Below are 13,637 nucleotides of genomic sequence, written 5' to 3'. Positions count from 1 at the left end.
CATAACATCAGATCGAGTCAAACATCCGAGAGGCAGAAAGAACATACACGTTTCCCCTTCGCATATGGAACCTCAACAGCTGCTGGGCTGTGCGTGTGCAATTCGATACCTTCATCACTTTGTCCGCGCCGTTTGAAAAGGTTTGGAACCCAATCGGGAGGAGAGGACAGTGATGCATCATGGGTACTGGATGGGCTGCGGTTGCGGTGGAATAAACGTCTGAGAAGTGTGGTTTCTTGTGGTGCTGAGGACTGCAACCGCGGAGGTCAGGATAATACTCAAAATCACGGTGATGACATACATGGGCTGGTAGGTATCCATCGAAAAAAGCATGGGGTGCACGATAAACAGGTGGATGTTGCTGGATCGGACGTCGTGTGGCATAAGCCTAGAGTACGTATGTTGAGCATGACGAAATCTTTGAATGGAGGTGTTACGCACACTGAGTACCGATTTGTTGGCCTGGTAGAGCGAATCGGTTGTGAGAATGAGATGGATGAGACATGCCTGTCAGCTCACCTTTGAATTTGACAGAAGTTCGTCAAGTCCAGCTTCTCTAACAATCACAGCAACGTCCCATGAGTACGCATTTTTGTCATTGGAACCGGTTGCTAGTAGCTTTCCACCCGCGGAAAAGGATACGCACTGCACTGGCTGTGCGTGCTGGAGTGGCGAACTGATGGGTTGTCCATTATCGAGGTTCCACAATCGCGCTGTATTGTCCATTGATGCACTTGCGAGGATGCAGCCATTTGGTGATATTGCAAGGGCAAAGACATAGTTGGTGTGCTCAGCCAGAACCACGGATTGCTCCCACTTGGTTGTATTCCATGTCCTAATAGTGTTATCGTATGACCCGGAGATAAGTGTCTTTCCGTCCTTGGTCCAAGCCAGGCAATGCACAGAGTTTGTATGTCCCTTGAGAGTTGCGACAAGCTTGCCTGTCTTTGTGTCCCAGATTTGAATTGAGGACTCGGGTTTTCCAGTATGGAGCCCATCACGTCCACCAGTTGCAATCAAGGACATGTCTGGTGAATAGACAACTGCCCACACTTGGTTGTGTCCTGTCTTGATCGATGCAAGTATGGTTTCTCCGCTTTCCTCGTCCCGTACTATCTCCCCACTTTCCACGTTCCATTGTCTTGCGGTTCCATCCTCGGATCCGCTTAACACTCTCCGACCATCTCGACTCCAGCAGACAGACACCACTGCCCCTGTGTGCTCCCTCCATTTAGTAATGATCTTGCATGTGTCGATGTCCCACAACCTCACTGCACCATCCTTACTCCCGCTAACCACTTTCTTCCCGTCCGGAGACAATGCTATTCTGTTTACTGCACTTTCTCCATCCCGCCAGTCTTCTCCTATCTGTTTCCCGCTCTTCAAGTTCCATACCCGCAGCGAGTCATCCAACGAGCAAGTGATGACCCGCTGTCCGCCTGGCAGGTGTATGATGCCCCAGACACTATCGGTGTGTCCTTCAAATTTTTGGCGAGGCGTTATCGCTGATGTCCCTTTCGTTTTCGTGCTGGATGAAGCCATGCTTTAGAATTCCTACTACAGAGTGAGCGCCATCTTAGCTTTCATCTGTTAAATTTCAAAATCATCACTTACGAAGACAACAACGACAGGTGGAGAGAAGGACACAATGGACGATTTGGTTAAGTCAGAGTTAGATTTACTGCCTCCGAGGCTCCTTGTACGTTGCACATGCTTCATCCTCGTGTTCGCTTCACAGCTTATGCTGTGCAACCGGAGCGCCCAAGCATAACAGGGTCACGTTTTGTTCAGCTTCAGTCCATGATTGACTAGTTCTCGACACCAGGGAAGACGAGAGGCCGTTCCATACCAACCTATCTGATGCGTTTTCAATGTCAGCTGCTGTCAATTGTGAGTACAATCATAGTCCCTTGTCATTCGCACAGCCCGCACGCCCAAGCCATCTCCTAATATTCACGAGTATGCCAGCAGTGTACGTGAGAATGGAGCACCTTGACATGAATATCCTTCAACCGAATACACTCTTCTCTCCCGGACCAGTCTCGGGAAACGAAACGGCTTTATTTCCCAAGGAACGCTGTTCCTTCTAAGTAGGTCACACAATGTGTGCTGGCCCTGTTGTGCTCCAACCCTGTCTGATGCTAGTGTGAAGAGACACGGGGAGGCGAGATAGTCCGCTGACGAGACCTGCGAACACCGTAGACTGGCAAGGGAGGATCTATCCCGGTGTCAAAAACAAATATATTCATTCGCCAGTGGAACCATCGTTGGAACGTGCGAGGAGGTGACACATCAACAATGGCATTGTGCTTGGTGAGGATACAAATTTTATCGAGCTCTTCTGCTAATATAATACCGGCGACAGCCCGAGAGCAGGCCAATGTTGAGGTCTGCTGGCAATCTGTTGGCAAGCTGATATCACCTATTCGAAAGGGGATTTCAGGTGGATAGGTTCTTCCTACATTGCCACGAAGTTCTGCTAGCACAAAATTCAGCACATAAAAGCAAGCTATCTTTCTACCGTTCCCTTCAGATTTATTTGATCCCATATCACACCCTCACAAACAATGCGTTTCTCCTTCGTCTTCGCCGTTGTTACTGCTCTAGCGGCGTCAGCATCTACCAGTGACGCTGCAGGTGAAAATTGTCCCAGCCTTTGCAATGAAGTCCAGTGTTGCGCTGGTCAGAAGTGTGTGCCGACATGGGTTCAAGAGCTTGTGAGTATCGGCAATTTGCGCCCTGGATTTGTTCACATGACTCACCCGTGCGGTAGAATACAGTCGTCGATTATTGTGAGTAAGTAACATGTTGCAACAGTGAACCACAGTAAGTCGTGTTTCTGCTTTCGTATAGCTGAAGGCATGACGCATTGCGTAGTTCGTTGCAGAGTTGATCGATGTACTTGCTTCTGAACAAATTTCACCGCCGCTCGAGTAATGGAGATCTTGAAATAGAGGAACATCTCAAAACAGTTGAATACATATGGCTGAAGTACTTACGACACGAATTTGTATTCTTGCTGTAAGCTTGAATATAGAACCGCTTGATCTCTACCAACAATTCAAGCGCCTCGTGCGATGATCAGTTCTTGGATCACATCTGAAAGTCTTTATGCACTTGACAAAGCTTAATATCACTCAACACTTCAACTTTGTCAGATGATGGCACTCGGAAGGCTGATCTCCAGAGCTGAGCCGAGTCGACATTAATGGACGTGTAAATGTATGCGAGTATGCGCTTGGAAGAGACTTGAAGTCGATGACTGTAGATGCGGTACGATGACGAGGATCAGTCACAGAACAAATACAAAGATGATGTAGAGTGACCTGTTTTAGAGTCTAATACATCGACCTTCCCAGCTACCAGATGTGATTGTGTAATGAGGCATGGCAAGAAAAGCTAAGGACGGGCTAAGCTGTGAGTGGAATTAGTAGTAGAAGACGGGAAGTAAGGATATGGGGAGTGCCTGAAGTCCAGGTGAGGGGGAGTGGAGAATGGGGCACCAGCATGAGGTCAGTCAGTAAGTCGACAACTGGTGTACGCACTGTTGGGTATTTTCCAATCAATTGCAGTCTCCCATATGTGCGAGTCTTCGAACGACATCAAAAGATCAATCACAGCATCCAACGTGTAAACCTGCCTACTCGTTTCAAGATAATCCTCTCGCACATCTGTCCACATTGAAAAGAGCAGATGGAGTGCTGAATTCCTGAAGACGCTCATAGCAACCTACTACTGTAACAAGGCCACCGTTGAGCACCGAAATACGATGGTATGAAGAGGCACGTCCGAGGTATGATCACATTACGGTCTTTCACCAAGAGCAGACAGGACAAAACACACGGATAATATAAATTAGCGTACGGCCCTTGAATCTCGTCTGGATGGTGTGATGGATTTTCTGTCAGCCTCGAGATCAACAGAGGCTCTACAAAAGATCGAACACTAAACATCCAGGAGGAGTATGCACATGCACGTGTACATCAAGACATGTTGCATGGAAAAAATGGACTGCCTATTGCATTTTGTTAGTAGAAATCAGAGGCCCAGAGGCTGGTGTCGCTTACATCAAGCAGTTCACTATCTGATTTTCGCGACTCTGCACAACAGCGACCTTCAGTGTGAAAGAAGGGCGGACATCACGAATGAGTGAGAAGGTCAGATCTACGATAAGTCAATAGATATACAAAATGTGAAGCGGACTGCTCACCGGAAAGTTTGTCTCCATAATCGAGTAGTTCGTGCTACAACATTTGCTCATCACCTCTTAATGCCCCAGCATTCGGTGTTTTAAGGGTGTTATCATCTCGGATGGTAATCTAGGTAAGTCATCTGGTGGCCTGAAACCGAACGATGAGCACGAGAAACACATCCAAAAGTCTCTGGAAATTTTTACAAGGTTTTGGTATTGTCAACTATCAAATGATAGGATTTGGACAGTTCACTTCCAGCGTATCTTCGGGTCACCACTGACTTACATGTAAATACGTGCGTGTATGCAGAAGGAAGGAAGTTTGAGATACCTTCCGCTCATGACTGTGGATAGAGCTAGAAGATCATGATGAATACCAAGATCGTATAGATTTGCTCACATTGAAGCCTGGTATATTGGCTACAGTGACAAGGAGAGTTAGGTATGGGCTGGGTGGCGCGGAATGAGTGGTAGGAAAAGACGGGAGTGGGAATGGAGTTGAGGTGCAAGGAGAAGCTTAGCTTAGGTGACATCGGGGAAAGACATATGAGTCAAAACATTGAGCCAATTGCACCGACATCCAGCCTTTGGTAGAACTCACACGGCACGTCGTCGTCCGTATGAACTGGTTGAGCGTGACGTCCAGCAGGTCGCGAGAACACACAGCCGGACCGAGCAAGCCGCTATTTCAGCTTGAACTCCGCGAGAACTTCAACTAGATTATGTCCAAGTCGCCCAACCACCGGATCTCTGATCGAATACTTAAAACATGTTCAAGAACTCTTTTGGGTAAACCAGGACAAAAACGTCTCCTCCGATGGAATATAGAAAACTCCACCCCGGGCACCACCATCAATACACTTGATCCCGGAATGATCACGTCCTTGGTGATTAAACCAGATGCCCAACTCATGAAAGAAGCTCTTACAATTGGCCTCGATGAAAGGCAGACTGAAGATGATAGACTAAAGGCCTTGATGATCTCGAGATGGTGCGTCCCATGGTCGAATGTTGTATGCGGTTGCTTACGATGGAATATAGCTAGTTCAGAATATCGATAATGCAAATGGTGATTATACTCCAGTGGATTGATTGATGTGCCACCTAACAAGCAACGTGATACCGACCTGGGGGTCATGGCAGTCCCTATATCCAATACAAGCGACACCCTCAAAATACAAACCCTGTGGATAATCGGAACCGTACTACAAAACAACCCAGCTATTCAGCGCTCAACTCGCCATAAGTCCTCCTCTGAATTTGGATGTGGGTTATTGGCCGGATGGCGATCTTGGTTTGACATGAAAAAACCTAGAGCACCACCTGGCCTATAATCCAAATTCAATGCCAATTCAGTTCGTCCTAACTAACAGTACCTCAACCTCGATCCCCTTCCCACACTCCTCAAGTACCTCTTCTGCTCATCAAACTCCACCGAAACCTGCTCATAAGCCCTATATGCGCTTTCTGTGCTCCCGAAACCAAACGCTACTGCTGTGAAACAGATGGGCGTGGTGGGTGGATGGAGCGTGTTGAAGATGTATTTGGAAGGTGCGTATCCTCCCACAATTCCTATCCTCTTTTCATGATGACACTCACACACACGCGCGACGAGTAGACTCAAAAATCCATGTCCGCAGAAAAACAATGTTCCTGCTCAACACACTCCTCCCAAACTCCTCTCAAGCTAACCTCCAGTCAAACATAAGCCTCCCAACTTCAGAAACCGCACCACCTCGAAATTCCCATGCTTCGATGTTCTCTGATCCGTCACCTGTCTCTACATCTGCTCTCATGCTCGCTGCGATTCAGGAGGAGGGTCCTTGTTTTTACTTGATGCGTTGATATCAGCCTTGATCGAACCTGTCCCATTTGGTGTCGACAGGGAGGTGGAAAAGGATGAGGAATTTCAAGAGAATGTTGTTAGGTGAGTACGATCCCACCTTTTCTTCTTCCTTCCACTCCCGTATGAGCTTGGATTGATATTGACGACGGAATTACTTAGGATTCTATATGCGTTCACAACGAACTGCAACAGAGCGTTTCATATGTACAGAAACGCAGCCTTTAGGGATTCCTGGGAGGGATTGGAGTGACGCAGGGAGAGGAGAACATGAATTTCAGATTGACGAGTGGGAGAAGTTAGGTGGGACTGTGAGGTCGTAGTGTGATGCAGTGGGGAATGTGACAAAGTGACATTTGATTTTTGTTTTAACACCACACCATTATCGTTAACGAATTCCGATATCAGGCGATCGTTCGTTCGTCGGGGTGTGCGTAACTGTGACCGGATATTGCATGGGTAGTATACATTGCAGACGGAGATTGTGAGGCGTTTGGTATTAGTATTGTACGTTCGAAATACATCAGAGGGCATCAATGAGAGTCCGTCGAGAGATGTAAAGCCATGTGACTCGTGAAAGATGGTAAGATCTAATGATGATCATCCGTATATTCAGGAGAGAGACAACCAAGAAAGAGCCAGAAGCGAGTCCAGAGTCTAGCATCTTTGATTGTTGCATAACGGCGTGACGGTGGTGTTGAACTTGTAACTGTAATAGGATCGCTGGCAGCAGGTGTGGTGGATGACGAAGATTGTGGTTGCGAAGATGGATTAACGCTATTGGGCTTGGCAGGCTGTGAGCTGCCTGCAGTAGAGTTCTTCGAGGGCAATGGTTTCATTTTCTGTTGTCGCTGTTTTGTTAACGCAGCATCCCTCGCTGAAGCGTTTCTCTACGTTACATCAGGTCAAGTTGAATGTCCGAGAAGCAGAAATAACATACACGTTTGCCCTGAGTATACGGGACCTCGATAGCTGTGGAGCTGCACCCCTGCAACTCAATTTCTTCACCACTTTTTCCGCGCCATTTGAAAAGGTTTCGAGCCCAGTCGAGAGGAGAGGACGGTAGTGTATCCTGGGCGCTGGAGGGGCTGTGGTGGAATAAACGCCGGAGAAATGTGGTTTCTCGTGGTGCTGAGAACTGAGATCGTGGAGGTCAGAAAAATACTCAAATTGATGGTGATGACATACGTGAGAACGGTCTGGTGGCGCTCCGTTGAAAAAACCATGGGGTACACGACCAGCAGGCAGACGTTGTTGGATCGGCCGTCGTACAGCATTAGCCTAGAGTGTATATGTTGAATAAAATGAGATTTCTGAATGAAGGTGTGTGCACGTACGTGGAGTGCCGACCTGTTGGCCTAGTAGAGCTAGTTCAGTTGTGAGAATGCAATACAATGAGACTATCGACTCACCTTTGAATCTGATAGAAGTTCGTCGAGGCCAGCTTCTCTAACAATCGCAACAACATCCCATGAGTACGCGTTTTTGTCATCGCAGCCAGTTGCTAGTAGCTTTCCATCCGTGGAAAACGACACGCAGTTCACTTGCTGTGCGTGCTGGAGGGGCGAACTGATGGGTTGTCCATTATCAAGGTTCCACAATCGCGCTGTGTTGTCGGACGATGTGCTTGCGAGGATGCGGTCATTCGGTGATATTGCAATGGCCATGACACAGCTGGTGTGCTCATCCAGAACCGCGGTTTGCTCCCACTTGGTTGTATTCCATGTCCTAATGGAGTAATCGAATGACCCGGAGACGAGCGTTTTTCCGTCCTTGGTCCAAGCCAGGCAACGCACTTCCTTTGTATGTCCCTTGAGAGTTGCGACAAGCTTGCCTGTCTTTGCGTCCCAGATTCGAATTGAGGACTCGGGTAGTCCATCTTGTCCACCAGTCGCAATCAAGGACATGTCTGGTGAATAGACGACTGCCCACACGAATTCGTGTCTTGTCTTGATCGATGCAAGTACGGTTTCTCCGCTTTCTACGTCCCGCGTCCCCCCACTTTCCACGCCCCATTGCCTTGCAGTCCCATCCTCAGATCCGCTTAACACTCTTCGACCATCTCGACTCCAGTAGACAGACACCACTTCCTGAGTATGCCCCGTCCATTTCGTGATCACTTTGCATGTGTCAATGTCCCACAATCTCACTGCACCATCCTTACTCCCGCTAACCACTGTCTTCCCGTCCGGAGACAACGCTATGCTCTCCACTTTACTTTCTCCGTCCCTCCAGTCTTCTCCGATCTGTTCCCCGCTCTTCAAGTTCCATACCCGCAGCGAGCCGTCGTGTGAACAAGAGATGATCCTCTGTCCACCTGCCAGGTGTATGACACCCCAGACATAATCAGTGTGTCCTTCAAACTTCTGGCGAGGTGTTATCGCTGATATTTCTTTCGTTTTAGCGGTTGATGAAGCCATGCCCCAAAATTTCCAACTGCTGAATGCAGCACCATCTCAGCTTTCATCGATCAAATTTCAGGGTCATCACTCACAAGAAGGTCTCTCAGAAGCGATGTGCGGGCAACAGGGAATAATGGTTGTTTGGATCAAGCCAGAGTTGACTTCACTGTTTTCTGGTACGTTTTTACATGCTTTATCCTCATGTTCACTCCACAGCATATACACAGCATAGGCTGTGCATCTGAAGCGCCCAAGCATCATCTGCCTCGGGTCACATCCCGTGACTCTCAAACAACATTTCCAATATATGACATGTTCATCAGTTGCTGCAGTTCCTGCATTCGAGTCTGCATTCTCCATTTCGTTATAACATCTTCTGCCTTCGTCATTTGCCCACGTGGGCCATGCGCAGCGTTCTCAGTTAACTGTAAGCACGCCGGCTTACCTGAGTTCCCATAATCAGTACATATACTGTCGCTGATGCTGAAAGCTAAGCTTTCAGTATTTCACCTTTTGGTGTAACGGTTATGCGGGCGGCAGTCTGACCATGTTACATTAACCCATTCAAATATCACAGGTACATCTATTCATCCGTGACTACCTTTGAAAACGTCCTCTGATAATGCCTATCTCCCCTGATGGCTGGACAGAAATAGGTGTGTGTGTCGCCTTGGGAGATAAAGATGCATCGACTTCTTTAATCTTTCATTTGATATAGACTTGTAGATGGTTCCGCAACCGCTGATATTCCGAAGGTCACATTCGTCGCCCACCGCTCCACCCCTAACAATCCACGTAGCACGCATCATCCCAGCTGCTCGTGCACCACACCTAGACCATCCCATACCCCGAAGACCGCCCAATCGATGGTGTCTGCCTCTGCTATGTTTCGAACTGTCCTTTTTTCATATCACATGCCAAGCTCTGGATTGGACTGGACGTCTGTGATGGACGTTCGTATGATCTGTTAATCGCCTATTTTCTCGATGTAGTTATCACAGATATAGACTTTATTGATTCGTACTTCACTTAGACGTCTGTGATAATCCCATGGATATGTCCGCACAACCTGATATATTCTCCTACTTCTCTATTGCAACTTGTATCGCACAAACGGACTTGACATGAACAACAAAAAATACCTCGAGAATTATGACAGGTGCTAGCTGCAAACGTACTAATATCATAAGTATTCATTATTGGCATACTCGTTATTCGTTGGAACGCAACTGCTTTCCGGCACTAGGCCAGTACACTTCAAAAATTATCATCCTCAATCTCCTCACCGTCACCTCCTACCCGTCCACGATCCTCAGAAGCCATAGTCAGAGTCATAATCCCCTTCGTCGTCGTCATCCTCACCATCCTCGTCATCATCCTCGTAACCTTCTACCTCTTCCTGTCGTTCCTGGGCACCTTCCCGCTCATCTTCTGTATCTCTGGTGAGTCGGAGACCACATGCGTTGCGTATCCCCCGCCCAACCCACTTATTGCCCGGCCCCTCAATCATCAACTCATGTGGCCCTCCGTCACTTTCATCATCAGTACACGCAACGTTATATGACATACCGACAGCAGCGAGGAGCAATCGCATGGCCCTTACAAGTGATCATCGATATGCAAGCATGGCCTTCAAGTCCGTTTCAGCAGGTTTTTCCAATTCTCCGAACAACGCCTCGTAAATGTCCATTACCCCGTCTTCGTCCAACTCTACTTTTCCACACTTGGTGCGGGGCCAATATTCAGCATAGTTTTCATCGGAGCCTTCATAGTGACCCCAGCACAAGGTCTGCCACCCATTGCGTGTGTGCACATTTGGAGGACTGCGCTTGCTGAGCACTTTTTTGATAGCAAGTGCATTGCCTGCCGTCGCAGATGAGCGATGTTGGATCTTGTACCCGAAAGAGCAGAACCACTCGATCTCCGACCAACGCGAACGGCAGTAGTATTGAAAATTCACATCAATGTACATTGGTGCGGTGGGTGAGTAGATCCTGATTATGTAGCGTGGCTGTCGATCACCATAGATGTCAGTAATGGAATATGGTGTTAACAAGCTGCACGCACTTCCTCGTCGAATACCGTTTCGTGGCTTAAAACAGTGATGCATTTCTGGAGGATGCCATCCTCCAAGTCCATTTCCTTCTCGAGTCGAGAAACACAGGCTTTGACATGGTCGAAAAGCCAAGCTTCGTTGGAGTGCTCGTCGTAGTCATACTCCCCAGTGTCTTCCTCACAGCCCTTGCGTGATGTTGTGCGGTACCTTTCATTAGTTTGAAGGCGAGTGATGGAATAATTGGTCCACGCGCTCTGTGTAGCGCGAGTTGGGCAAAGTAAGGGACCAAAGTGATGTTCTGCCAGTTCAAGTCCTTGTAGATCGATTTCAGCTGCTGAAGGAGTAGCACTATCGGCACTATTTTCAGGCATGATGGAGAGTGAGATATGCACAGAGTCTGGTAGGTGAACAATTCGGATTGATGGAGAAGAAGGGTACACCAAGACATGAAACGCATATTTAACTGTTCGCCTCTCCACTAACATAGAATAGCAGTGTACAGGTTATCTCCCTCCGGGATTCAATGGATGAATTAGTCACAGAAATGACCATTCTCGGCGTCCAGACTATTCCGTTGTTCAGTAGAATATGGGATGGGGTTTTCCTTTTCAGCATGCTTTCGATGACGCTGTATTGCACCCACAGAGATCTACACGCTCGCAGATCTTCGATGCAACTCTTCTCAATTGTAACAGGATCGTGTCCAGGAAAACATCCTCCATTTTGACATATTTCATAGTTGCTTGAAAAGGAGAGGGATACGATCTACTGCTGCATCCGTAAGTTATGCGAGAGACGCTGTTTCTGCGACGTTGCATGGTGAATGAGGGTACCATGACCCAGCTGCGAGACTAGTCACGGTAATGGCGAAAAGTAAACCAAACATGTCCGAGAGCAAGCTGGCATGGCAAGTCCATCAAAGAGTTGCCATACATCTGACCTGAAACGTTTCAAATGTCGCATGGTACATATCGTTAATTGTGCCCTGTGATCTACCCAGGCTGTGCCCGCAGCTCAGGTCAGCAGCTGGCCCTCCTTTTGGAAATCGGGAGTGATAATTATCCTCGTCTCGTCCTTCAAGTCTTGATTACCAATGTAACGCCCCTTAGGCTGGCTGGCTTCACGAGCGACTGGGCGATGAAATTGATTGGACATCTGTGATGAATATCCACACGAGTATTGATATGTCCTCCTACTTCTCCGTTGTAGTAGATATCGCATGAATGAACTTGACTGATTCATGCTTTTGCCTGGGTTAGTTGTGTGAGCGATAAAGCGATCAGATTCACGTTTGTAATCGCTCTGCATACCCAAAGGCGATGGCGTCTACAACAGCATGCACAAGCGCCTGATCATTCAATTCCGTCATCCTGCTATACTTGCACCCCCTGCTCATTCGCCAACGTTCGTTGGCCACATCGACGTGATCAAGTCTCTTCCTCTCCAACAAAGACACGTACTTTGCACCGTGCTTGTACGTCCCTGCACCGAATGGAACACCAAGGACAGATTCTCGGACCAAGTTCGATGAGGGAGCGTTGATGGATGAAATGGAGTTGGTAATAGAGGTCTGAGCCGGTGCCGCTCCCTGTACCATCATCATCTATGACATCCGAGTCTGTGTGCACAGTCCCAGAGCACGAGAGAGAAAGCATCTGCCATCTGATACTTGGGTTTGCAATCCACCAGTAGCAACTGAGTCTCAGGTAATGAATTTGATTCTGCAGGAAAGACGTCCACGAGAGCTGATATAACGGACAGTCATTTTAGTCCTGTTCCGACGAGGAAAATAACGGCCATGACATGTCGAACTTGATGGTATAGAAAGCTGATCCTACGAGATCAAACACGTATATTCGTTCTGGTATCCGTATCATACATAAAGAACCGTTCGAAATACATCAGAGGGAGTGATAGAGCATATCAACGAGAGTCCATCGAGATATGTAAAGGTATGCGAGTCGTGAAGGATAACAAGATCTAATGATGATCGTCCGTATATTCAGGAGAGAGACAACTGAGAAAGAGCCAGAAGCGAGTCCAGAGTCCAGCATCTTTTATCGTTGCATGACGGCGTGACGGCGATGTTGAAGTTGTAGCTGTGGCATCACCGGCAGCAGGTGTAGTGGACGATGAGGAGTCAGGTGCCTGTGGTTGCGAAGATGACTGGGCGACATTGAGCTTGGTAGGCTGTGAGCTGCCCACAGTAGAATTCTTCGAGTGCAATGCTTTCATTTTCTGTTTCTGTTTCTGTTTCTGTTTCGCTAACGCAACCTCCCTCTTTGAAGCATTTCTCTACGTGATATCAGGTCGAATTGAACATCTGAGAAACAGAAATAACATACACGTTTGCCCTTCGCATATGGGACCTCAGTAACTGTGGAGCTGCGCCCTTGCAACCTAATTTCTCCACCACTTTGTCTGCGCCGTTTGAAAAGCTTTCGAGCCCAGCCAAGGGCGGAGGATGATGACGTATCCTGGGTACTGGAGGGGCTGCGATGGAATAAGCGGCCAAAAAGTGTGGTTTCTTGTGGCACTGAGGTCTGAAATTGCGAGGGTCAGGATGGTACTCAAAGTGATAGCAATGACGTACATGAGCTGGTGGGATACCATCGAAGAAACCATGGGGTACGCAATGAACAGGCGGACGTTGCTGGATCGGACGTTGTGTAGCACTAGCCTAGAATGTATATATTGAATAAAATGATATTTTTGAATGAATAGGTTACGTACATGGAGTGCCGACTTGTTGGCCTGGTAGAGCGAGTTCAGTTGTGAGAATGTAACACAATGAGATTATCAACTCACCTTTGAATCTGATAGAAGTTCATCGAGGCTGGCTTCTCTAACAATCGCAACAACATCCCATGAGTATGCATTTTTGTCATTGCAGCCAGTTGCTAGTAGCTTTCCACCCGCGGAAAACGACATGCAGTTCACTTGCTCTGCATGTCGGAGAGGCGAACTGATAGGTTGTCCATTGTCCAGGTTCCACAATTGTGCTGTCTTGTTGCCCGAAATGCTTGCGAGGATGTGGTCATTCGGTGATATTGCAAGGGCAAAGACAAAGTCGGTGTGCTCATCCAGAACCGTGGTTTGCTCCACCTGTGACTCCCACGTATTGCGTCTAATTAGACGTGATTA

General features: G+C 47.8%; 2 protein-coding genes across 2 annotated transcripts; one reads left to right on the top strand and one right to left on the bottom strand.

The window, feature by feature from the left end:
• Window positions 1-4,210: 4,210 nt before the first annotated feature.
• BJ212DRAFT_1410888 (uncharacterized protein) lies at window positions 4,211-4,870 on the bottom strand. The gene is made up of 4 exons (XM_041337483.1): window positions 4,593-4,870; window positions 4,524-4,536; window positions 4,397-4,469; window positions 4,211-4,340 (listed from the first exon to the last, which is right to left on the bottom strand). Exons 1-3 carry the CDS (start codon window positions 4,723-4,725, stop codon window positions 4,442-4,444), a joined length of 174 nt encoding a protein of 57 aa, XP_041185211.1. The 5' UTR covers window positions 4,726-4,870; the 3' UTR covers window positions 4,211-4,340; window positions 4,397-4,441.
• A 3,810-nt stretch (window positions 4,871-8,680) lies between these two features.
• Window positions 8,681-9,264, top strand: BJ212DRAFT_1410870 (uncharacterized protein). Its single transcript, XM_041337482.1, has 2 exons — window positions 8,681-8,834; window positions 9,088-9,264. Exons 1-2 carry the CDS (start codon window positions 8,750-8,752, stop codon window positions 9,153-9,155), a joined length of 153 nt encoding a protein of 50 aa, XP_041185210.1. The 5' UTR covers window positions 8,681-8,749; the 3' UTR covers window positions 9,156-9,264.
• Window positions 9,265-13,637: the final 4,373 nt, after the last annotated feature.

Source organism: Suillus subaureus, assembly GCF_016647635.1.
Source record: "Suillus subaureus strain MN1 chromosome Unknown BJ212scaffold_327, whole genome shotgun sequence".
NCBI classification, from domain to species: domain Eukaryota; kingdom Fungi; phylum Basidiomycota; class Agaricomycetes; order Boletales; family Suillaceae; genus Suillus; species Suillus subaureus.
The sequence above is the reverse complement of the archived record's forward strand: the minus strand, read 5'-3'. Positions and strand labels throughout refer to the sequence as shown.